Source organism: Drosophila nasuta, chromosome X (assembly GCF_023558535.2).
Source record: "Drosophila nasuta strain 15112-1781.00 chromosome X, ASM2355853v1, whole genome shotgun sequence".
Classification (NCBI taxonomy): Eukaryota; Metazoa; Arthropoda; class Insecta; order Diptera; family Drosophilidae; genus Drosophila; species Drosophila nasuta.
Genome location: NC_083459.1, coordinates 25,691,408 through 25,715,515, shown reverse-complemented (window position 1 = coordinate 25,715,515; position 24,108 = coordinate 25,691,408). Strand labels below are relative to the sequence as shown.

General features: G+C 36.8%; 1 protein-coding gene across 15 annotated transcripts in view; it reads left to right on the top strand.

Moving 5' to 3' along the window:
* Window positions 1-24,108, top strand: part of LOC132797317 (uncharacterized) — a 144,465-nt gene that overhangs the window by 68,369 nt on the left and 51,988 nt on the right. For all 15 annotated transcript variants that reach the window (XM_060809003.1, XM_060809007.1, XM_060809001.1 and 12 more), the window contains 4 exons: window positions 6,206-7,194; window positions 18,388-18,499; window positions 20,414-20,645; window positions 20,710-20,884. In XM_060809003.1, the coding sequence (XP_060664986.1) occupies window positions 6,290-7,194; window positions 18,388-18,499; window positions 20,414-20,645; window positions 20,710-20,884 (1,424 nt within the window). In that variant the 5' untranslated portion in view covers window positions 6,206-6,289. Of the gene's footprint in view, window positions 1-6,205; window positions 7,195-18,387; window positions 18,500-20,413; window positions 20,646-20,709; window positions 20,885-24,108 lie in introns of those variants that run through there.

Sequence of the window (24,108 nt, the reverse complement as noted above, 5' to 3'; positions counted from 1 at the left end):
CAATGCGAATGCGAACAGGCTCGCTCGATACACAGATGAGCAATCATAAATATTAATGCTAAATACATCGCAACTGGACACTGAGATTTTCATGGTACTTGCGATTTTTGATGATTTCGATGATGACGCGCGTGTCATTGCTTAATGGAATGGCAATAATAACGACAGCAACGACGCGAAGCATTTGAAACAATGATCAAAAACTATGCCAAATCAGAGAAAGAAGGAGACAGACAGAGAAAGAGAGAGAGAGAGAGAGAGGAAGCTGCTCAAAAGTGCTTGGATTTATGCTAATGTGTGACAGCTCTGAGTGGGAGAAAGTAAGCGAGAGTTGGAGAAAGAGAGAAGGGAGAATGCCAGTCGCATAAACAACGTGAAGCATAAATCTCAGCATGCCACAGCCAGAGAGAACAACAGCAACAACAACAACAACGACAACAACAGACTACGGCAATAAGAAGAGGGGCAACTCGGCGCCGCGTCGTCGTCGTCGTCGTTGTGCTCGCTTTGATTTATTTTTCACCGTGCACAACGCTGCGTATGCGTATTTCTTTTTTTTTTCTTCTGCTGCTGCTTTCATTTTAATCTGGGCTCTCAGTGTCTGGCTGCGACAGGCAGCCTCATATCAATGACAGCAACTCTCGACTCGATTTTACATTTAAAAGTAAATTATGCTACGCCAGTTTCTTCAACTCCGTCTCCGTCGCCGTCTCTGGCTCCATTCATATGTTATTTATTTGCCACTGAAGCTTTTCACTTTGCTGCCCCAGTCAGTCCACGAAAAAAAGAAACGAACAAAATTGAAAGGAATACACACACACACACACATGCCAAATCTATTTGCATAATTTTACGGGCTAATGTGGCGAGCAAAAAACTTCTTTTTTCCCTCCCCAGTTAAGGGATAACAAAACTAACCCAACAACAGCAACTCGGATAATCAGTAACAACAAAAAATAACAAACAAAAAAAAATGGTTCAAAAAATTGAAATATACTTTTATAAGTCATTTTGTGACTGCACGTTGGGGCAAAAGTCAATCGCTTGTTATGCAAAATAACAAGTCACAAACATTGTAAGCAATATGATTAGGGAAAGCACAAAAAAGATAAACGAAAAACCAAGAAAAAAATGAAAAGTTGGCGTGTCCAAGCGGCAACTGTTATAAATAAACTTGACAGACACAAAAAAAAAGGGATACAACTCGACTGTGAGATACTCGCTATCCATTTTGAATAAAAGCAAAACTGTGCGAGATTATTCTTAAAATATATCACATAATATATACTAGTAAAATACGGAACATATACTAAAGACCATATTTGGTATATCGACATTTGAAACGTAACACCAAACCAGTGCGGTATTATTATTCTTTAAAATATACCAAATAACATACCACAAAAATACTAAAAATATACCGAATGTCTTATTTGGTATAGCGATGAAGTACTGCATTCGAAATATACAAGCAAACTATTTTTAAAATATACCGCAAAAATACAAAAAAAAGTAAGGAAGCTACAGTCGAGTGTACTCGACTCTCAGATACCCGCTATCCATTTTGAATAAAAGCAAAACTGTGCGAGATTATTCTTAAAATATAACAAAAATACTGAACATATACTAAAGACCATATTTGGTATATTGACGAAGGACGCTTATTCTTTAAAATATACCAAATGTCATATTTGGTATATCGCTAAAGTACTACATTTGAAATATACTACAAAATATTCTTATATACCGCAAAAATACTAAAAAAAATACACCGAATGCAAAAGTATTAAGTAACTTATATAATTTGTATCCGATCAAATTCAAATATTGTCTGAATTATAGCTGATTCGTTTTAAAGAGCTTCAAAAATAAACTTCGAACTTGAAGTTGTGCTAGGCAATAAACTTTGCAATGTCGCTCACAACGATTTTATAAAGTAACAAATCGAATTGAGATTGAAAAGTAATTGAAATTCAAAGCAAATACATCAGATGAATGCGACAAAGACAAAGAGGGAAATTGTTGAGAAATTTGTCATAAAACATATGCATCCAAAATGAACACAAGTTGTGGATGGCAATCCATCCATTAAAACTTAATAGGTCGAAGCAAGAAATGTTAAGCTTGGCAAATTCAATTCATTTCATAAGAGTGGCTTTCAGTGCGCATTACGAGTAAGTAAGGCGGCAGATGCTGATTGATCAGTCAATCAAACATACAATATTGTTGTTGTGATAAATTCAGGCCACGTTTTGCGAAGCTTAATTTGCACTATATATAGTATGTGAATACAAATTGAGACCAGATTTGCCCATTGATTGTGAGTGATTGTGAGTGATTGTGTCTGATTGTTCAGTCGCAAATTCACAGTTGAGTTCTTGTTGGCTTCAAGCTTTAGCTTTCAGGTCAAATGACCCATATCACAAAAGATGCACACACATTTGAATAACTAAATCTGACAATTTTGCAGCGCGACAATAATCGCATTATTTCACACCACTGTGCAGAGTATGTATGTGTGTGTGTGTGTGTGTGTGTGTTGGGATGTTTGGTAAGCCGCGTTGTATTTTTGCTGCTTGCTTTCGACTGCTGCTTTTTCCCATTTCAAGCATTTCATGAGTTGCTTTTCCACGCTGTTTGTGTTTAATTATAAATGTCTGTGTATGTGTGTGTGTGTTTGCTGCTTGTTTACATATGCGCGATGTGTTATTATACAAGCCGCTTACACACACATACACATACACATATACATCTACTGCTGCTCGCTCTGCGCTTGTTTATGCTTGTTATTGGTCTGCTGGATTATGCTTTAAATAGTTAGCGCACTCTTCGCTCTCGCTCTCGCTCTCGCTCTGTCTTTGTCTTTGTCTCTCTGCTTTTTACATTGAAAGTTTAGCTCTGCTTCTTGTTGTTGTTGCTGTTTGTCTTAGCGCTGACTTCCGTTTCCGGTTTGTAAACAAATGGCGCCAGCAAACGATTAATTATTGTTGATTTCTAGGCCTGTGCTTTTGTGCGTCGTGTCTTTGGCAGGACACGTGCCGCCGTCAACGCCAACAAACACACACTCGCACACACACATATACGTAATGCCGCACCCCATTGTCTCGCCTCCTCCTCACTCCTCCCCCCCATTCAGATTGTCCCTTTTTTTGTGAGGTGGACGTTTGCCTACACAAACAAACCCGTGGATTACAACTGATTAATCGTTTGATAAATATTTGAAATAGTTGTTAAAGCACACGCTTAAAGCCATCAAATGGCTCTTTGCGAACACATCGATTTATCGATAATCTCTCTGCTTTATTATTATTATTGTGGAACGAATCGCATGTTTGACATTACGTGGCTTAATGTTGTCTCTCAAAGTAAAAGTTATATTGTTTGGCATTCTGAAAAGTGTTGCTATCGATATCGAGAAATTCATTAGAATGTAACAGTTATCGATTAATACAGTAAATTAAAACCGATAACTTGCTATTGCTGATTTATCGATACAATATCATTAATGGGTTTATCTCGAATATATCGTTAATTGATTTACCGATAATAATCGCTTACAAATAATTAAAATTTAACCAAGAGATAATCGATTTATCGATAATAATCGGTAATGAGAATAATCTAGTATTTAACAATAAGACATGTTATTATTAGTTTATCGATAATATATTCTTAATCGATTTATCGATAATAATTGATATTATATTCATTTATCGATATTTGTCGATATTAATAATGACCAAGGATTTAATAATAAGACATGTTGTTGTTGGTGTATAAAGAATATATCGTTAATCGATTTATCGATCATGAAAATTAACTAAATTTCAGCAATAAAATATGTTCCAATTAGTTAATCGAAAATATATTGTTAATCGATAATTATTGTTTATTAATATCTGCACTTGATATAGCATTAACAACATGCCAACTGGATTTTGATCTCTACGCCAATGTTGTGTTAAATCGTTTATGACATTGTTATCGTTAAATGAAATCGATAAGCTTTTGTATTGTATTACAACGCAGTCTGCACTCGTTCGCTTCGGCGACCGTCTTTTAATATGCAAGTTTAAGTAATGTTGTCTGTGTTAAGTTCTAAAAATATTTACTCTTAAATTTACATCTCATTTAGCGGCAACTGGCTATGCATAATTTATCGATAAATTATCGCTTAAGCATCTCAAATGCTAATGTGCACGTGTGTGCGTATGTGTGTGTGTGTGTCTACTAAAGGAAGTAGAAAAGTATTGGCACTCTTTTCCCCCCTCACGAACCCAAGTTGAGCTCTAGGTTTGCTGTTTTCCTTGGCCCAGTTGATACACACACACATACACACATACACACAACACACACACAATACACACATTGTTGTTGCTGTAATTGGCATTGTAATTTGTTTGCTTTTGTTGCCCTGTTTGTCGTATTGCCAACTATGCAAAAGTTTGCCCAGGTTTTGTTGTTGCTCTTGTTGCCTATCAATAAACCAATTTTCGCACAATTGCAGTACACACACACAGCCCGTGTGTGTGCATGTGTGTGTGTGTGTGTGTGTGTGTGTGCCAGAAACCACAACGTGGCACTTTTTGGCAAGTTAATGTGTTATACTTAGGACGCACACTCACATTCGCACATGGAGCTGGCGTAATTAATGATTGAACACACACACACACACACACGAAGAGTGAAAACGCAGTGCGCCCCAAAAAGTATGCTACAATTTTCGTTGTGGGCACAAAATATGCTGCTCATTATTTTTACAGCCCCCAAACACACACACACACACACACACTAACACACACACACGTGCGTATATAAATTATGTTTGGGCTTCATTATACGGGTTGCTTTTACGGCGCAATAGGAATGGGAATGGGAATGGGAAGGCGAACGAAAAAGTGAAAGAGAAGGAGAAGGCGGATTGTGCGTTTTGGGACGCGCTTCAAGGCGTCGCATTAAAAATCAATTCACAAACTTTGCACGTACCTCAGCGTGAAGTGCTTGTTGTGGGCGCAAGTAGGTGAGTGTGCGTGTGCCGTGTGTGTGTGTGTGTGTCGTTTGCCGTGTGTGTGGAATATTGCGCATACGCTGCGTGTGACCGCAAAGACCAAAAGCATTTCTTATTTTTATGCGTCTTTGATGAAGTCGCCGCGAATCACTTCGTATCCAAAAGCACTAGCTTAACTTTTTAATACTTATTAAGTAATATCAATAAGGTCGAACTAACAAATATTTCATTGAGCTAAAGAAGAGTGTGATTCAACTAAATAATTGAGTTTCCTGCAGAATCGTTTGACTTTAAAATCAAAAGGGGACAAACACAAAAATGTGACAATTTAAATACAAAACGATAGCAAATAGAAAGATTGTTTTTAAGTACCGAATACTCATAGGCTAGAAAGGTATTCAAAATTTTGTGCCAACATGAAATTTACGAAATATAGCTTTTTATACTATATGTTTGTATTTTTCGTCCTATGATTTTGTTATACTTTCGTCAATAATGTTGTATATTTTTAATGCAGTAGTATTTGGTATTTTGATTGGTATATTTGAACAAAAATTGAGGTATACGAAATATAGCTTTTGGTATATTTCTAGTATTTTTTTCGATATATGAATTTTGCATTAAAGTACAAATTAATATACCGAAAAATGGCAACAAAACAATTCAATGATATATATCAGTATTTTCTGGAATATGAATTTAGTATATTGTAATATCGTATATTGATTTACGACATATATAATTTGGTATATTTTAATGTATAGTTGGTACTTCAATTGGTATATTTTAATGTAGTAGTATATTAATATATGCAATATAGCTTTTAGATATATGAACTTAGCATTAAATTAATGATATATATTTCAGTATTTTTTGGTATTTGAATTTGGTATTTTTTAAAAATATTACCGCACAGTTGTGCTTCTATTGAAATTAAAAAGCGGGCATTTGATCGATTGTTGTTCAATTGGCTAAAGTTGGCATAAAAAAAAAACAACATTAAATCTGACTACATAATTTATTTGTTTATTTATTAAAGGCAAAGACTAGAAATTAATTTATAACCTTGGATAAATTTACTAGCGCTGGCTGCTTTGGCCTTTGTGCTGTTTGATTCTAACTCTAATCTTCATAGACTTTAATTCTTCAATTTGAATGCATTAATTAAGCAACTTGTTTGACTTTTTCTAATTGCAGACAGCAGTAAAGGCAGCGTCAAAATGGAATGACCAGAGCTGCCATTGGTGGCCACAAAAGTCATCGTTGCCGTTGCCGTCGAAGATGCTGCAGCAGCCAGCTGCCAGTGCAACAGACGGCACCGCAGCAGCAGCAGCACAAGCAGCAGCAACTAGACAGTCGAACAATGGCCAGCGACGTCGCGTGGCAGCAGCAGCAGCATCAGACGACGACAACAGAAGAAGCAGCAGCAGCAGCAACATCAGCAAATTGAAGGCACAACAAATGCATTCCAACGAGGAGCCGCCCATGTCGGTGATTGTCGATGGTGGCCATAGTATGCCACAGCAACCACAACCGCAACCACAACAGCAACAACAGCAGCAACAACAGCAACAGCAATCAAAGTTGCGTCGCAGTGGCAGCGCAAGTGCCGGCGGCAGCCAACAGCGGCTGACGCGTAAAACGAGTTCCTGCAGCGCCAGCAACAATAATAATGCCAATGCCAATGCCAATGCCAAAGAGGCGACGCCACAAGCGACGCGACGGACGCATCGACAACACTCGAATGCCTCCGATAGCATGCAGCACAAACAGCAGCAACAGCAGCAACAACAATCATCGCAACAGCAACATCATCGTCGCTATCAGCACTCGAGTCGCGGTGGCAGCAAAGAGCGACAGGATCGTCCGGATCGCCAGGATCGTCAGGATCGCCAGGAGACAACAAGACGTCGTGCTGCAAGGCGTCACAGTGGCGCCTCATCGCTCAGCGTGGCACGTGCCACACGCAACGCTGGTGGCACATCGGCGGGCAGCTCATCGACCGCCTCAAGCTGCAACGGCAGCTGCAGCTCCGACGATGGCGATTCATCGCACACATCGTCCTCATCGTCCAGCTCATCGGGCGAACCCAATTTACCGTATCCCGGCTTCCCAGAGATTGCGATAATAGCGCTCACCCAATACACGCGACCGCGCAACTGGTGCCTCATGCTCATCACCAATCCATATCCTTTTTAAAACAATACACAAAAAACACTTTGTCCTTCAGCATTTTCAGACTTTTTACCTCCCCTAGCGCGTCCTTGTCACATATTCACACGCTGAGAGCGCTCTATATTGATTTTCATATGTCCTTCCGGCTGTCCTTCTCTTCACACAAAGTCTCACTTCAACAATCACTGATTGAAACTGGAGTTAATTGTCCGAAGTTAGGCAAAAACTGAGATGAATATAGTTCTTATTTTCTTGACATTTCTTTCAACATTTATAATGAACAAATAGACAATGACATTTTTGAATTTAAAACATCTTTTACGTTTCCAACTTCAAAGTAAATAAGCATTTAAATAACAACAACTTACTTCATAATTTTATTGAATTATGAAAATTCGTCTATTTTTTCTTTTATTAGCTTTTAACGAACTCTTCTGTTTATAAAAAGAGTTTAGTTCAATATTATATTTCATTCTTTTAATTAATTAAAAGTCCCACTTCAACAATCACTGATTGAAACTGGAGTTAATTGTCCGAAGTTAGGCAAAAACTGAGATGAATATAGTTCTTATTTTCTTGACATTTCTTTCAACATTTATAATGAACAAATAGACAATGACATTTTTGAATTTAAAACATCTTTTACGTTTCCAACTTTAAAGTAAATAAACAGTTAAATAACAACAACTTTCTTCATAATTTTATTGAGTTATGAAAATTCGTCTATCTTTTCTGTTATTAGCTTATAACGAAGTTTTCTGTTTATAAAAAGAATTTAGTTCAATATTATATTTCATTCTTTTAATAAATTATTAAATTTTTTTGAATTTCCATTATTGAAGGGAAAATTTTAAAGAATATTTTTATCACTTAGTGGAATATAATTTTTCGGTTTCCATTTAAATGGTTTATCAGTAAATATTAGACTGATTTTTAAATATTAAAATAGCGTAAAACTTGATTCTTAACAGTTTCTCATAATTTGAGTATCAAGCAAATAAGAAATTTACAGTCGAGTGAGCTTGATTTTGAATAAAAGCAAAACAGTGCGGAGAATAAATATAAAATATACCAAATAATATATCACAAATATATCAAATTTATACCAAAGGTTATATTTGGTATATAAAATATTCCAAAATATACCAAAGAGTCCAAAATATACCAGATTGTCAGCCAAAGCAGCCAAGATTCGATTGCAGTATGCGTAATCTGCAATACAAAAGTATTTCCTATACAATTCTTATCCGATTCTCAGGTATCATAAATAGTATAATTATTAATAGGTTGTAACTAGCGACTGAATTTCAAATATTTAAAAAAAAAACTCACATGATCAACCTAGGAGCTGTAAAATATTAATCCAACTACATCGACAAAATCCAATCTCTTCAATAATTTGCTTAACTGCTTCTCAATAAAAATTGCAGTCGGGGGAAAAAGCGACTCAATTATTTGTTGTTGTTATGTGTGTGTGTTGGTGTGTGTGTGTGAAGGCAGTGTTGGAAAGCGACAGACAGCTGCTGGTTAAGCCTCAATGTAGAGTGCGAGTAAATTCGCAGTTGTTGAGCCTTGAAATATTTGCATCGTTTCTCGCTTCGCATTGCTTTTTATTTCATTTTCCTTTTTTTGTGTACATGCAAAATTTATGCATACATTGCATATGTGTATGTGTGTATGTGTGTGTGTGTGTGTGGCCATGTCGCATAAATAACAGGTATCTCTGAGCGTGGCGGCTCATCGTCGGAAGACGCTGCCAGAGTTGCCATTCAACATTCGCAGTGGCTGCTTCCGATGCGTCGTCATTCTCTTCCTCCCTCTCCCTCTTCTCCTCTCTTTGCTTCTTCACCTTGCTTTCTGCGCTGTCATTTCTCGTTGTTGTTGTTGTCGCTGGGGATAATGTGCGCCAATCAGTGAAGCAACACTACGCGACCTCCCCCGACATCGACTCCATTCCCTTGCTCTCCCTCTGACTGCGACCGAGAAAGAGAGAGACATACACACACACACAGACACAGACACACACACACACACACACACACACACACACACACACACAGACACAGACACGTGCTGTGGCATGTGCATGAAAAATCGCTTTGCATACTTTTGGGCGCACTTCACATTTAATTTAAACTGAAATTAAAATTGACTGACGTTGATATTTAAGGACACACACACACACACACACACTCATTTCAGCATAACGTAAACAACACACACACGCACACACACAAGGCGATGCTTTTCCTTGAGGGGAATGGCAAAAGTTGTAGCAACTCAAGCTGAACTGAAGTAAATATGATGCGAATGACAGAGAGAGCTCTCTCTCTCTCTCTCTCTCTCTCTCTCTCTCTCTCTCTCTCTCTCTCTCTCTCTTTGTGTGTTAGCCAAGGACAAACATGCTTTATGGCTTTAGGCCATCTCTGCGGCAGTTAAAGCGACAAGTTGCAATCAGAGAACTTCATATGAAAATATTATATTTAATAATTAACTAGCGGAAACTATAATGCACACACACACTGAACAATCGGATGAATTTGATTAGACTTTTGTTTAGAACAGCATGAAAAATAAGTAAGTTGATTATGAACACTTTTTCACTAAAATGCATAAAAGAAAATCTGTGATGTATTATTCTCAAGATATTCCAATATTATATACCAGAAAAATGCTAAAATATACCAAAGGCTACATTTTGTATATTGATATACTACTAAATTCCAAATATACCATGGTACCATTGATACAGTACGATAATCATAAATTAATTCATAATTTAATTTATATACAAAATGAATATACCACAAATACGTTAAAATATACCAAATTCTACATTTTGTATATTGATATACTTCTAAATTCAAAATATACCATAGAAAACAACATATACCACATCGGGAATAAGAATATTCTCAAAAATGTTGAACAAATTTCCACTATAACAAGTAAGAAATAATATAGCCGCTACCCATTTTGAATAAACAGATTTGCGGTATTTTTTAATGATACCAAATGCTATATTTGGTATATTGATACAGTCCGATAATCATAAATTAATTCATAATTTAATTTATATACAAAATGAATATACCACAAATACGTTAAAATATACCAAAGGCTATATTTGGTATATTGATATACTACTAAATTCAAAATATACCATAGAGTACCAACATATATCAAATCGGGTAATAAAATATTCGCATTTCAACTAAAAAAAATATCTAACTTAAACAAATTTATTATGAATAATGCTTCACATTCGATATAAGCAAAATATAGATAAAAAGCCTAAAAACAGTCAGCTTACATTAGAAGATTTATTTTTTCACATTTGATACAGAAGAATATTGAAATATGTTGAACAGATTCTGTGAATAGTTTTTCATTTTCGTTATAACAAAATATAACAAATATAAACAACATTTAGCTTCAGCAGTTAAAACAAAATTTTGCTAAACTCAAACTTGCAAAAAATCAAATTAAATTAAAAATGAACAAAACAAACTCCATCAAATTCTTTAGATATTATTTGCGAATACTGGCCACAAATATTTAGTTAAAAATTTTGTTTTGTGCGTATTTTTGTTTCTTAATTGCTTCATTCAACCAGCGAGCAGCAAAAAGTTGAGCTGAATAATAACAAAAATTTTACGAGACAACTGACAAATAAATTGGAATTCAACTGCAAGCTTAGAGATGGAAAAAAGAGAAGTGAAGAGAGAGAGAGAGAGAGAGAGAGAGGACTATTTTTAAGCAATGAGATGAAAAACTAGAAAGAAAAGCTTTCGCATAAAATCAAATTTATTGCGTCTTTAAGCAATTATTTCTACGAGCAGCACAGCTTCTTCTTCTTCTTCTTCTGGGCGCTGTCAATCTTTAGCCACAGATACAGATGTATCTTTATGTTCATCGCAATTGTCGCTTCCATTCGAGTTTCCTTTCGAGTTTTGGAAATTAGAGTGCGACAATAATTTGACTGGCAACTATTTGTTGCAATTTCCCGTTTGTGTGTGGACTTGGACTTGAACTTGCTTTGCTTTGAAGTTGCCATTTGCCATTTCCATTTCCATTTCCTGTCCATGCCAAGCAGATTATCTCACTCCCTCCATCTCCATCTCTATATCGCTGTGATTCACTTAATTGTTTGCCATAAATTTTGATTTGCCAGCACTTATTCCCTCCTTGGGGGAGTCGTAATATTTTCTATACAACTCGACGATTTTATGACGTTTCTTTCATTTTTGTTTTTCTTTGTGTGAAGAAAAGTTTACGATCAGAGATGCTTTTTGCCACACTTTGCAATTATTGTTTATCGCTGCTTGCAACAACGATTCGCTGCAACTTTTGGCGCCGTTGCCACACACAATTCAATTTGGCCAATTCGGCATTGAGCACAAATAGTAATTGACTTTTGGCTGCCCCTTTTGAAACTAATCTCAGCCAAAGAGACAAGAAGTTGCATCTCTCTCTTTTGGCAAGTTGCAGCGGCGTCTTGGCAGCAATAAAAAACAAGAAAGAAAAGTGGTTAGGCGTTTTTTTTAACGGTGCTTTTAGTGTGACAAGGACAACACGCCACGCGTTCAATCATTTTGAAATGGAAGTGTGAGGGAAACTTTCACTCATCATTAGCATGCCAGCTAAGCTGAGTGCTGTAATGCGATACGCCAACGCCAACGCCAACGCCCACTCAGCCACGCCCCCCACTAATTATGGCATCTACTTTGGCCACTTGACGATGCGCTGAATTACTCCGACCCCATTAGCAGAGAATTCCCGCCTCCAACCATTCCACTTCCTTCCCTCCTTCCCTCTTGTTTGAGTCGACTTGCACTGATTCCGATTACCACGTGCTTGGGATGCCCAACATTCCAGAGGCAACTCCAGAAGCATCTCTCCAGCTTGCAACAGGTCGACTCCACTCAACTCAACTCAACTCGACTCCCGACCAAGCAAGGCCAGCAGAAGCAGAAGCAACAGCAACAACAGCGACAGCGACCTAAACTAATGCATCATTAATAATGCACACGCATTTGAAATCGATATAGCTAAGCGATGCTCGGTTTCATTGCCAATAGCTTCATCAATTATTTCGCATAAATCTCATTAACACAGCTGGCAGCATTTGTGCTTTAATTCATATCATATCATATAACATTTATACATTAAAGTTCACATTATATTTTTTCGGTTCTATTTGCATTTACAAATATCCAAACTACAATCCCTGGCAATAATTACTTTGAAGTTTATTTGAAAACTGTTTTTTCTTACAATAGAAATATGAAAACTAAAGAATTGCTTCTGATTTTTAATAGAAATATGTTAATACTTTGCAATATTAATCATTAAAACTATACCAAATTAATAATGTACCGAAATATACTATATTAGGTATAATATGAATAACACTTTACGGTATTATTCTTTGAAAGTGTACAAAATTAGTATACCGAAAAGTACCGAATTATACCAAATTAATATACCGAATTTGTTATAATAAAAATAATACTTTAAGGTATTACTCTTTTTGGTACTTTGCGGTATTAAACTTTTCAAATATACCATATTAATATACTGCAAAAAATACCAAAACATATATTAGGTATAATATAAATAATACTTTACGGTATTATTCTTTAAAAGTTTACAAAATTAGTATACCGAAAAGTACCGAATTATACCAAATTAATATACCGAATTTGTTATAATAAAAATAATACTTTAAGGTATTACTCTTTTTGGTACTTTGCGGTATTAAACTTTTCAAATATACCATATTAATATACTGCAAAAAATACCAAAACACATATTAGGTACAATATTAATAATACTTTACGGTATTACTCTTTAAAAATTTACCAAATTAGTATACCGAAAAATACCGACATATATAAATATCTCTGTGTGGTAAAAATATACTCATCCATTAAAAAAAATACATAGAGTTCAAAATATTGATTCCTAAAATCAAATACAATTTGTGTCTTACATAATTAAAATATCGATAAATATTTTAAGCATAATATTGCTAAAACGAATTAATTCAGAGTAAGTTCTTGACCCTCTGTTAAAAATGAAGACAAAATGCTTTCCCTATTCAATAAATTTGATTTCTTTAGCTAACCATATTTTCTAAAATTTTGCAAATTTGCAAAAATTTAATTATATTAAATTAATGAATTTAACTCATTCATTCATGAGTATTTTACTACTTTTTCTCTGCCAGAGAAAAAAAATCAATTGCTTTTACTCATAGAAAAGAAAATCTGAAGCAACTTCGACACAATTTTTCAAGAGATTAGCTTTTAGTTTAGCTTAACATACTTTTGATTTGCCAACTAGAATGCGCTCGATATCAAAATATGAATTAAAGATGCATTCGAAATGCATTTGAAAAGCACAATTCAAGCGGCAAATTCATATTTGCTCGTATTCAGCTTATAATTGAGCTCAGCTCAACTTTAGAACTTTGAATTGTGAATTGTGAATTGTGAACTGGGCCAAAAACACAAATCCACTCAATCATCACATTTCTTTGCTTCCAATTTTGTGTCATTTTTTGGTTTTTTGGTTTTACATTTCTCTTTTTTTCTGTTGATGTGTTCAAAAGAATGCGAAACTTGTTTTCGATTTCAAGTGGAAAAAAAAGTCAATTCAATGGCCATATATTGGTATTATATTTATACCATATATGGGATATATGCTTTTTCCCCATTGCCAATTATCTCAAGTTTTGTTCGCTCTCTCTCTCTCTCTCTATGTCGCTTTTTGTCTCTTTCTAGCTCGCCTTTGGCTGGCGTATTCAGAAATATTCGTGTCCATTCATCTGAGTCGGCTTCACGGTCGCTTTTTGTTTGTCAGTCTTTTAATTTGTTGCGATTTTTGCACGCTCGCATGAGTCGCCCCTCTCCCCTTCCCCTGAGGTGGGAGCTGGCTATGACCACGCCCCCATTTCGGCGCCTCCGTTGGCCGACTTTACGCTCGACTTAATTTGTTTACTGTTGGTTTGTTGGTGGCCTTTGCCGTTGCGCGCCAAATCAAAAATAATGGATGCCTACACCAGCTTCCCCTCCTCCCTCCTCCCTCCTCATGCCATAGCAGCCACTCCCCCTTGGCCATGCCCCCTCTCTCTCTCTCTCTCTCCCCCTTTCTATCTGCATCTCTTTCGCTACTCTGCTCGCTTTGCTAGTGTCGCATATTTGAGCTGTTGCAATATTTATACAGCCCGATTCCGCTTTGCCTCTCTCCACACACACACACGCACACACACACACACACACACGCACACACACACACTTTTCTCCACTCTTCACACTCTCCGCACTCTCCTCGCTCGTTTTTCGTGTGTGTCGTCGACGCTTTTCACATTTGTTTTTATGACACTGGCGACCTGACCTGCATATGCTGTCCATTTAACCGCTTTGCCCTCTCCCTCTTTCTCTCTCTCTCTCTCTCGTTTATGCTATCTCCCCCACATTCGCGGCCTGCACGTTCACCTAATGAATTGCAGGGACTGGGCGATTGTCCTTTTTGGGTGCTGTCCATTGTGTTGCGTCCGTTTTTATCTTTAATTGTGCGTTAATAGCGTAAACATTTCCCCACCATTGTTTTCTCTCCATCTCTCTCTCTCTCTCTCTCACTCTTTCTGTTTCTCCACTGCCTCCTCGTAATTGCGCGCCTCATAAAAAATGTGGTCCTTGGTGCGCATTTGGCATGCATTAAGCCCGTGCCACATTCCTTCCCTTCCCCCTCTCTTGCACTCCTCTCCTTCCCCTTTCTGTGGCTGTGGCTGACTGCTCTCCTGGCCTTGGCTTCTCTCTCTCCCTCTCTCTCTCTCTGTATTGAAGGCTCGCGGCGGCGTCACCGAGATTGTTGTTTTAATGCAAAAATATCACAAACTTGCGGGCTATTCATGTACAAAAAGGGGACGCAATACAATGTGAGAGTTGAGAGGCGGAGAGAGACTTTAGAAATTGCAAAGAAAGCCAACATTAAACCAGCGAAATTTTCCAAAAAAATCTATGTTATTGTACTGTGCTTTTCATTTCACCTTTCACCTTTCGCTGTACTTCTCTAATCATTGACTCTTTGCATTTTTGCTGTGACCTTTTCTGTACTTCTTGAGTAATACTTTTCTAAAGCATTTTTTACTGACAGTCTCTTCTTATTCTTCACTGTACTTCTCTGAATTTTGTTGGCTCTCAATATATTTGATACACTTCTCTTAACTACAATCTCTGTTTATCATTTCCTGTACTTCTCAATGTCTTTTATCTTTTTTGGGTGACTTTCTCTTTACTTCTGGTGTAATACTTTCTAAAACACTTTTTTTACATAGTACATCTCTAATTGACTTTACTCACATTTTTGTTGGCTCTCTCTGAGCTTCTCTTAGTTACAATCTATGCTCACCTTTTATTTTACTTCTCTAGCATTTTGGTGTTACATTTTTCTCTTTCTAGACTCTCCTCACTTTCACTATACTTCTCCAATCATTGACTCTTTGCTTTTTGCTGTCTTTAATCCTTATTATATGACCTTTTCTGTACTTTTTGAGTAATTCTTTTCTGAAGTATTTTTTACTTACACTCTTTTCTTTTTCCTCACTGTACTTCTCTGAATTTTGTTGGCTCTCAATATATTTGATACACTTCTCTTAACTACAATCTCTGTTTAACATTCCCTGCACTTCTCAATGTCCTTAATCTTTGTTGTGTGACCTTCTCTGTTCTGCTTGAGCACTTCTTTTTACAGTTACAGTATTTCCTTATCCACTTTACTTATATTTTTGTTAAATCTCTATATATTTGTTTCAATTTCCTTAGTTAAAATCTATGCTCACTTTTCGCATGACTTTTTTGTGCGACCTTCTTCACTTCCTTGTCTCTTTTCACTGTACTTATCTAATCCTTGAGTTCACATGCACTTACTTCTCGATTTGATTTCTACTTGTGAACTTCTCTCAACTTAGAGAAGTTGCTTTTCACCTCTTTCAGCCTTGATCACTCACAAAAACCTTGACACTTCTCTAATTGCTTGGTGCTTGCTCATTACACATTCTTTCTTCGCTTATTATGTTTTCTTTTGACTGTCATTGATTTCATGTATAGCATTTCTTCACTGTACTTCTCCAATTATTCTAGCTTTTTCTTTACACTGTTTGCTTATCAACTTTCCCTCTTTCCTTTTCAGTCTTAATCAAACAAAGTCCTGATACTTCTCTTGCTTCGCTTACGTTTTCTTTGAAAAACTTTGCAACTATTAAAATGTTGCTTTAACTTTTGACCATTTGTCTTGATTCACTTCAATGCGTTTTCTATTATCCAACTATGGAGCACATCTGGTCGTGTTTTTCTCAACAGGCACTTGAGGCCACGCCAGACAATCAATCAGACACAATCATCATATTTTCATGGACTTTCACTTGGCAATATTAACAGTTATATGCTTGAGCAACAGTCAGTCAGTCAATTTGTGAGTGGCTTACATTTTGTGCATAATCGCAGACTGGCTAAAAGGCTTAGCAAACTTTATATTCTTCTCTCTTTCGTTCTGCTGCTGCTTGTGCAACTGGTTCATTGCATTATCCCGAAATGACTGAATGACTGCCCGAATGAGTGAGTGAATGAATGAATAGTTGGATGGGTGAGTGAGTGAGTAACTGTCATCAATTTGTGCCATTTCTTTGCCATTTTGCTTAAAGCGTAGCCAAGCAGCAAAACCCCAAACGACCAACAACCGCAACGAACTAACGAGAAACACTAACAGAGAGACAGAGAGAGAAACAGAAAGAGAGAGAGGAGGAGAGACGGAGCACGTTGAGTACGAAATGCAACCAAGTTGACAAGTACTTGAGTGCGCATTAGTCGCGCTGGTAAACAGCAACCGAGAGTATCTATATCTATGCAGCAACTACCTAACATTGAGCTCAGCTGGCTTATTTCTTCGTCTTCGTCTTCATCTCTGTCTTCAAGTTGTGCGTTTTTGCATTTCGTCCTTGGAATCAACAGACAACCAAGAGAAAAACAAAACTGTCCAACAGACTGAGAGACAGTCAGACAGACAGACAACAACTGAGATGACAGTTAGGCGTATATTTGATTTATTTGTCAGCTTCTTTTAAAATCTCTATCTTATAAACTTTCAGATCGAGTTCTAAGCTAAAAGCCGTTTAACTGCGTTTTAAAGTTATATTTACTACGCTCACAAATTAATGCGAACAGTATAACAATTTGAATAGAGCCAAGCTTACCTTGATTTTTTTTTCGGTTCTTCCACAACTTTCAAAGCGATCTGTAAAGATAAAAAGTTGTTCTGCGATAAGTCATAGGACTATTTAAGCATCTAATTCAAAAGTGTTATTAATATTTAACTTCAAAATTGCAAAATTTTACCGAATTCTGTCGCAACACAAAATGGCAAAACATCACAATTTTACTTTAAAGAAGGAACTAATTTAAACTTAGTTTTTGGAATACATATTTCGACATCAATTCGTAAAAATAAATATTTTCTGATATGTTTAAATACTATTTTATTTTATTAAAGTATTTTTTGGTATATTTGTAAGAAAATACCACTCTCGCCTTTAGGATTTTTTTTATTTATAACGTTTAACATGAATTCGTAAAAAGTAAAATGTGTGCTTTTAGTAATTTGTCGGTATATAAATTATCTTTACTTCAATATTTTCTGGTATGTTTAGTATATTATTTTAATGCATATTTTAATGCACTTTTTGGTATATTTTATTGGTGTATGTTTAAGTATTTTTTTTTGGTATATTTAAGTATCTTCAATGTAATTATTTGATATATATTTCAGGTATATTTAAGAATTTTTCATTATATGTAGGTATTTTTTTTGGTATATTTGTTTGGTACGAACCTAAGAATTTTATGGTATATTTGAGTTTTATTAATTGTACATTTATTTATTATATTTTTAAGAAAATGCCGCATTCGCATTAACAAAAATATTAATTTTCATTACGATTATTATTAGTAACATGAAGTTCAAGTTCTAAGAAACAAAAATACTGAACTGAATACTGTTTAAATGATGTTCTCTAAATATGCAAGCTTAGCTTGTAGTTGCTTCGTGTTCGTGTGTTGCTATTTGTTACAGCATTTACACACACATTTTCCATGCTCAAGAGAGAGTTTCCCTTAACTTGTAACTATGTTTGCGACTCACACGTGGTTCGAGCGCATCTCGATTCTGGTCATATTGCTGAACTGCATTACCCTGGGCATGTATCAGCCCTGTGTGGACGATACGTGCCTCAAGCCGCGCTGCAGGATACTGCAGGTAAGTAAGCCAAAAAAAAAGATCTAACTATGTATGTGTATCTACTACCTGGCCTCCTTCCACCTTTCACCTTCCTTCATCCCTTCGACCGACAAGCTGTCATCGCCTGGCGTCACATTAACTGTCATTTATTTAAGCAATTTTTTGGCTCACTTCCTGTCTCTGCCTTTGCTGCTGATGACATCAAACAGGCACTTCGGCTCATTAGGCAGCGCACACGAGGGAAGGGGGGAGATGGAGGGAGTTGGCTTCGAGGCAATTACAGTGCGAGACAGCGTATAGAAAATGTGAAGCGCAACGTGCGAAAATGTTTGTAAATGATATGAAGGCAGGCAGCAGAGACACATTTTGGCCGCAGCCAAGTGTAAAGCACACGACCGAAAAAAAACGCCAGGGAAAGAGAGACAGAGAGAGAGAGAGAGGGGAAGAGAGACAGCGTCAAATTGGCAACATTGGAAACCAAGAGAGTGTGCAGAGGCAAAGTATAAGAATGAACGACGACAAGGACATAAGTGGCGCCCAAATTGCTGAGAGTTGTTTGAGCAGCGTCGTCGTGGACTGCATGTCGCTCTTGCCACATTGTTTGCCCTACGTCTATGTGCTCTGTGTGTGTGTGTGTGTGTGTGTGTGTGTGGGCGTAGACGCATGTTGTGTAGCAACACGTAGTGGACAGACAGAGTAGAGAGCTCATTTTGACAACTGTCATTTGCACTTTTCTTTAAGCTCTCCACTGAGCTCCCCCAACAGTCAGAGGCAAAGCAAAGGAAATGGTTAAATGGCCAGTGACAAAATTAGTTAAATGCGTTGCCAAAGTGTTGACACAACTATGCGAATATCCATCCACACACACACACACAGGCACACACATTAATATAGTTGACACTGGCTGACTGCCAAGTGAGTTCAGATTGTAGCTAATCTGATGCGAGTCCACAATGTAACTGCTGCTCAACATTATATAATATATAATGTGTATGGCAAAGTGTTGTATAAAGAATAGGCAAATGTTCATAAATGGGATTCAGTTCAGAAATTTGTCACTCAACAAGTGCAAGCAAGTTCTTCAAAAAGAGTTAGTAAAGCGAAAGAAAACAAGTAAGAAAGCTACAGTCGAGTGTACTCGACTGTGAGATACCCGCTACCCATTTTGAACAAAAGAAATATATTTTGCGGTATTTTTCTCAAAATATACCGAATATACTGCAAAAATACTATATATTTTGCGGTATTTTTCTCAAAATATACCGAATATACTGCAAAAATACTAAAAAAAATTACCAAATGATATATTTGGTATATCGATATGATACCGCATTCAAAATATACCATAGACGGCACAATATACCAGATTGTCAGCCAAAGCAACTCAGACCCCTAGTAAGTAGGCGTTTTTGCCCATACAAAAGTATTTCTTTAATAACTTCCACAATTTTTATCTGATCGCAATCAAATTTTTAGGAATCATAAATACTACAGTTATTATTGTATATACCAAAATTCGCAACTCTAGCTATAAAACGCTTACGCTTGTTATTTTATTTGCGGAGGCGGAAGTGGGCGTGACAAAAATTTGAAACAAACTTGATCTGCGTTCAAACATAACAAATGCTGTCGAAAAAAAATTATAGCTCTATCTCTTATAGTCTCTGAGATCTAGGTGTTCATACGGACGGACGGACGGACAGACGGACATGGCTAGATCGTCTCGGCTGTTGACGCTGATCAAGAATATATGTACTTTATATGGGTAGCGGGTATAAAAACAAATATTAAAATTTTAAAATGTTGTAGGGCATTAGAGTAATCAATGAAAAGTGAGTCAATCAATTGCTTTCTAGCGAGTTTGTTTTCTTCATTTTGAAGTCTGTGCAAATGATGTATCAACATTTGCCTTCTACTCTCTCTCTCTTTCAGAGCTTCGACGACATCATCTTTATGTTCTTTGCCCTCGAGATGATTATCAAAATGGTGGCCATGGGCTTTTGTGGGAAGAACACGTATATGGCCGACTCGTGGAATCGCTTGGACTTCTTCATAGTGCTCGCCGGGCTGCCGGAGTATGTGATGCAGGTGGAGAATCTCAATTTGACGGCAATTCGAACGATACGCGTGCTTCGACCGCTGAGAGCAATCAATCGCATACCCAGTAAGTGATCGATACATATCGATCGATAGTAAGGCGATAGTCATAATGTACCGCATTCTCTTAGGTATGCGTATCTTGGTGATGCTACTGCTGGATACTCTGCCCATGTTGGGAAATGTGCTCTTGCTCTGCTTCTTTGTGTTCTTCATCTTTGGCATCATCGGCGTGCAGCTGTGGGAGGGAATCTTGCGACAGCGCTGCACCTTGGAACGACCCGATGGCATGATCTATCCCATAACGTGAGTACACAATCAACGGACATCTAACACGAGGGTATATATACCATATGTATGGGTGGGGCAACGGACGATCCAACTGAGAGATGACGACGCGAAAATCTTACCGAGTCTGTGTATCACAAAAATCAAAATCTGTGTGTCTGCTGTCTGCTGCAGGCGACGACGCAATGGATAAACATACATACATATATACCATATTTTTGATAATCGTATCGCCTAGACATATATATAATCACACACATATATGAATATATATTTACTATAATATATATATATATCAATAATTTTTGACATTTTCGGTTGCGTTTCATGTGCTTTTCATTTTTGGTTTCATTGATTTATTGCGTTGTGATTTGGTTTTTTTGATTTTTGGCTTTGATTTTTGATAGCTGCTTAGATAATTTTTAAGGCTTTGAGCGTTCCCCTCTCTCTCTCTCTCCTTTTCCTCCTCTCTCTCTCTCTGACTGTCTCTTTTATATATAGTTCTCCCTCTGTCACCTCCTCCCCTGCTCACTCTCTTTGCATCTGGGCTGCCTGGCTGCTGATTCATATTTTTTTACTTTTTGCGTTGGCTTCGCTTTGGGTTCTCAACCAAATGCCACTCACAGCTGACAGCTTACAGCCCACACTCTCATCCACACACACACACACGTATACACACACACACACACACACTCAGAGGTACAAGTGCTGACAATTTGCATAGCAAATGCAATGACTGCTCGTCAATTTGATGAAGTTGCAGCTTCCAGCTTGGACAGTTCTCTGTGCATTTCTCCTCCTCTTGGATGTCGTCAGCAGCAGCAGAGTGCTTAGCCCCAGTTTCATATAACTGAGGGCACCGAAAACAGCAAAATCTGTGTATATAAGTGAAGAGTTGTCCTATTTTTAAGTGTACTATAAAACAGAAAGTGAAACAGTCGGTTTAGACATTGAATTGGCTCACTTTGGCAACAACTAAGAAGATCATTCTGGGACAACAAAAAAAACCAAAAGAGTGGACAAAAAAACATGTAAAAAATATCCCCATTTTCAATAATACCCAAAAAATGTATAATATTTGGTATATTGTAATATAACACTACATTCAAAATATACCAAAGAGCGCAGATTAGACCAGATTGTTAGCATAAACAAAACGCCCCGAAATACCTAAATATACAGATGCTTGCATTTGGTATATCGATCTACTGTTGCATAAAAATATACTATAAGTACAAAATATACCAGATTTTCAGTCACATCAACTAAGACCCGAAATAACTGAAACTATAAAGCTGTATTTGGATTATATGTTACATTCAAAATATGCCATAGAGAACAACATAAACCAGATTCAAACCAGAAGAGAAAAATGTTATGGAAACATGATCTGCTTAGAAAATAAATGGGTTCTGAGCAAATGATAGCTCTATCTCTCTCTTTCATACGGACAGACAGACATATCTTTGTTGAACCTGGTCAAGAGTGTATACTATATAGAGTCGAAAAAATATCCCCTTCAAAACGAAATTGAAAACTAAAACACGAATTATATTTAGGCAAGATTTCGGCAAGTTATCAAATTAAGCATGCACCGAGCTGGACTTCAAAATCAACATGAAAACAAAAAACAAAAGCAAGCTTAAGACATTGACAATTAAATTAAAGTGCAGGCATTGTGTTGTCTGCTGTCAACTGCAGCTCTCTCTCTCTCTCTCTCTCTTGTCTCTCTTAGCAAAGATGTTCAATATTTTTTTGGTTTTGCCAACTAACAATCATTTATCACGGCCAACTGTCCAGCTGTCTGTCCATCTGTCAATGACGTCAGCAGCAGCAAATACACTCACACACACGCACACACACACACGCAGGCACTCACAAATACACGTGGTGCACACTAAGTGCCCCGAAAAGTAGGCAACATAAATTTTTGATTTTTTGGCAATTTTGTTTTTTGACCAAAATGCTGATGCAGTTTATTCGTTTACCGTTTTTATTTTTGGTTTTGTTGTTGTTGGTTATTTTTTGTGTTATCGTTAATCGATGGTTCTGCATGCCACGCAATTTGTACATACCTACAATATATATATATATAAATATATATGTATATATCCACGCATATATATATTGAAAAAAAGAATTTTACATTTTCGCATTTAACGGAAAATAGGCCACACTTTTAGGTGTTAATTTTATGTCCCGTTTTACGTTTTCCTCTCGTTTTTTGTTCTTTTTTGGTTTTTCTGTTGGTCGCCAACTGATTTGCATAATTATTGTAAATAATTCGCGACAGCAATGCAAATTTTTATGCTCAACCGATTTTCTCTTTTCTCTCTCTTTTTTTTTATTGCATTTCCGATTGCTGCATTAAATTTGTGTTCGCTCTTGCTCTTTCTCTCTCTCTCTCTTCTTTCTCTCTCTCTCTCTCTCTATGTCTGTCTTGCTGTCTTTGTCTGTCTCTTTTTAACTGCTGTGTCTCGTTGATTGAAATGGGCAGCACTCTAAATGGTGTGAATTTCACATGCCTCATGCAAAAATCTCCATATACATTTTTGAAGCTTTTTGATTGCCCGGGACATGAACGATATACTATATGTACTATATATGATATAGGGAAGAAATTGTGCATATATTTTGCCAAGATTTTCGAGTCGAATCATTGTGAAACACGTTCGGGCAATCCTCTTAATATTTCATTGATATTTTCTGGCCGCTGTCGAGGCGTATATTACGTATACGTAATCATTGTCTGTATTCTGGTGTCCATGGGGAACCTTGGACATAACATTTTTGCAGGGTATCGCAGGTGTCGATCATGTGCGCGTTAGTTATTTACTGTTTATTTTGATGTACGTTTTTTTTTTCTTCTCGCGAATTTTTTCGTACGCAGTTTTGCATAAAATGCAAGTTTATTTTTTGCTAGCAGCACTCACACACACACTCGCACACGCACACGCACACACACACACACACACACACACACACACACACACACACACACACACACACCTGTAAGTACATGCAACAGTTGAAGCAACAACTCGCCAATTCAACACAAAGGGCAGGCGAGTTTTCTCTCTATTACTTTCACAACTTTTATTCATTTTTTGTTTATGATGTGCAGACAACAGACCAAAAACAACAACCACTACAACAACAAGTACAACAACAACAACAACAACAGCTAACAGTAACAACAATATTACAAATATATATTAATATCAACAAATATACTGCATATT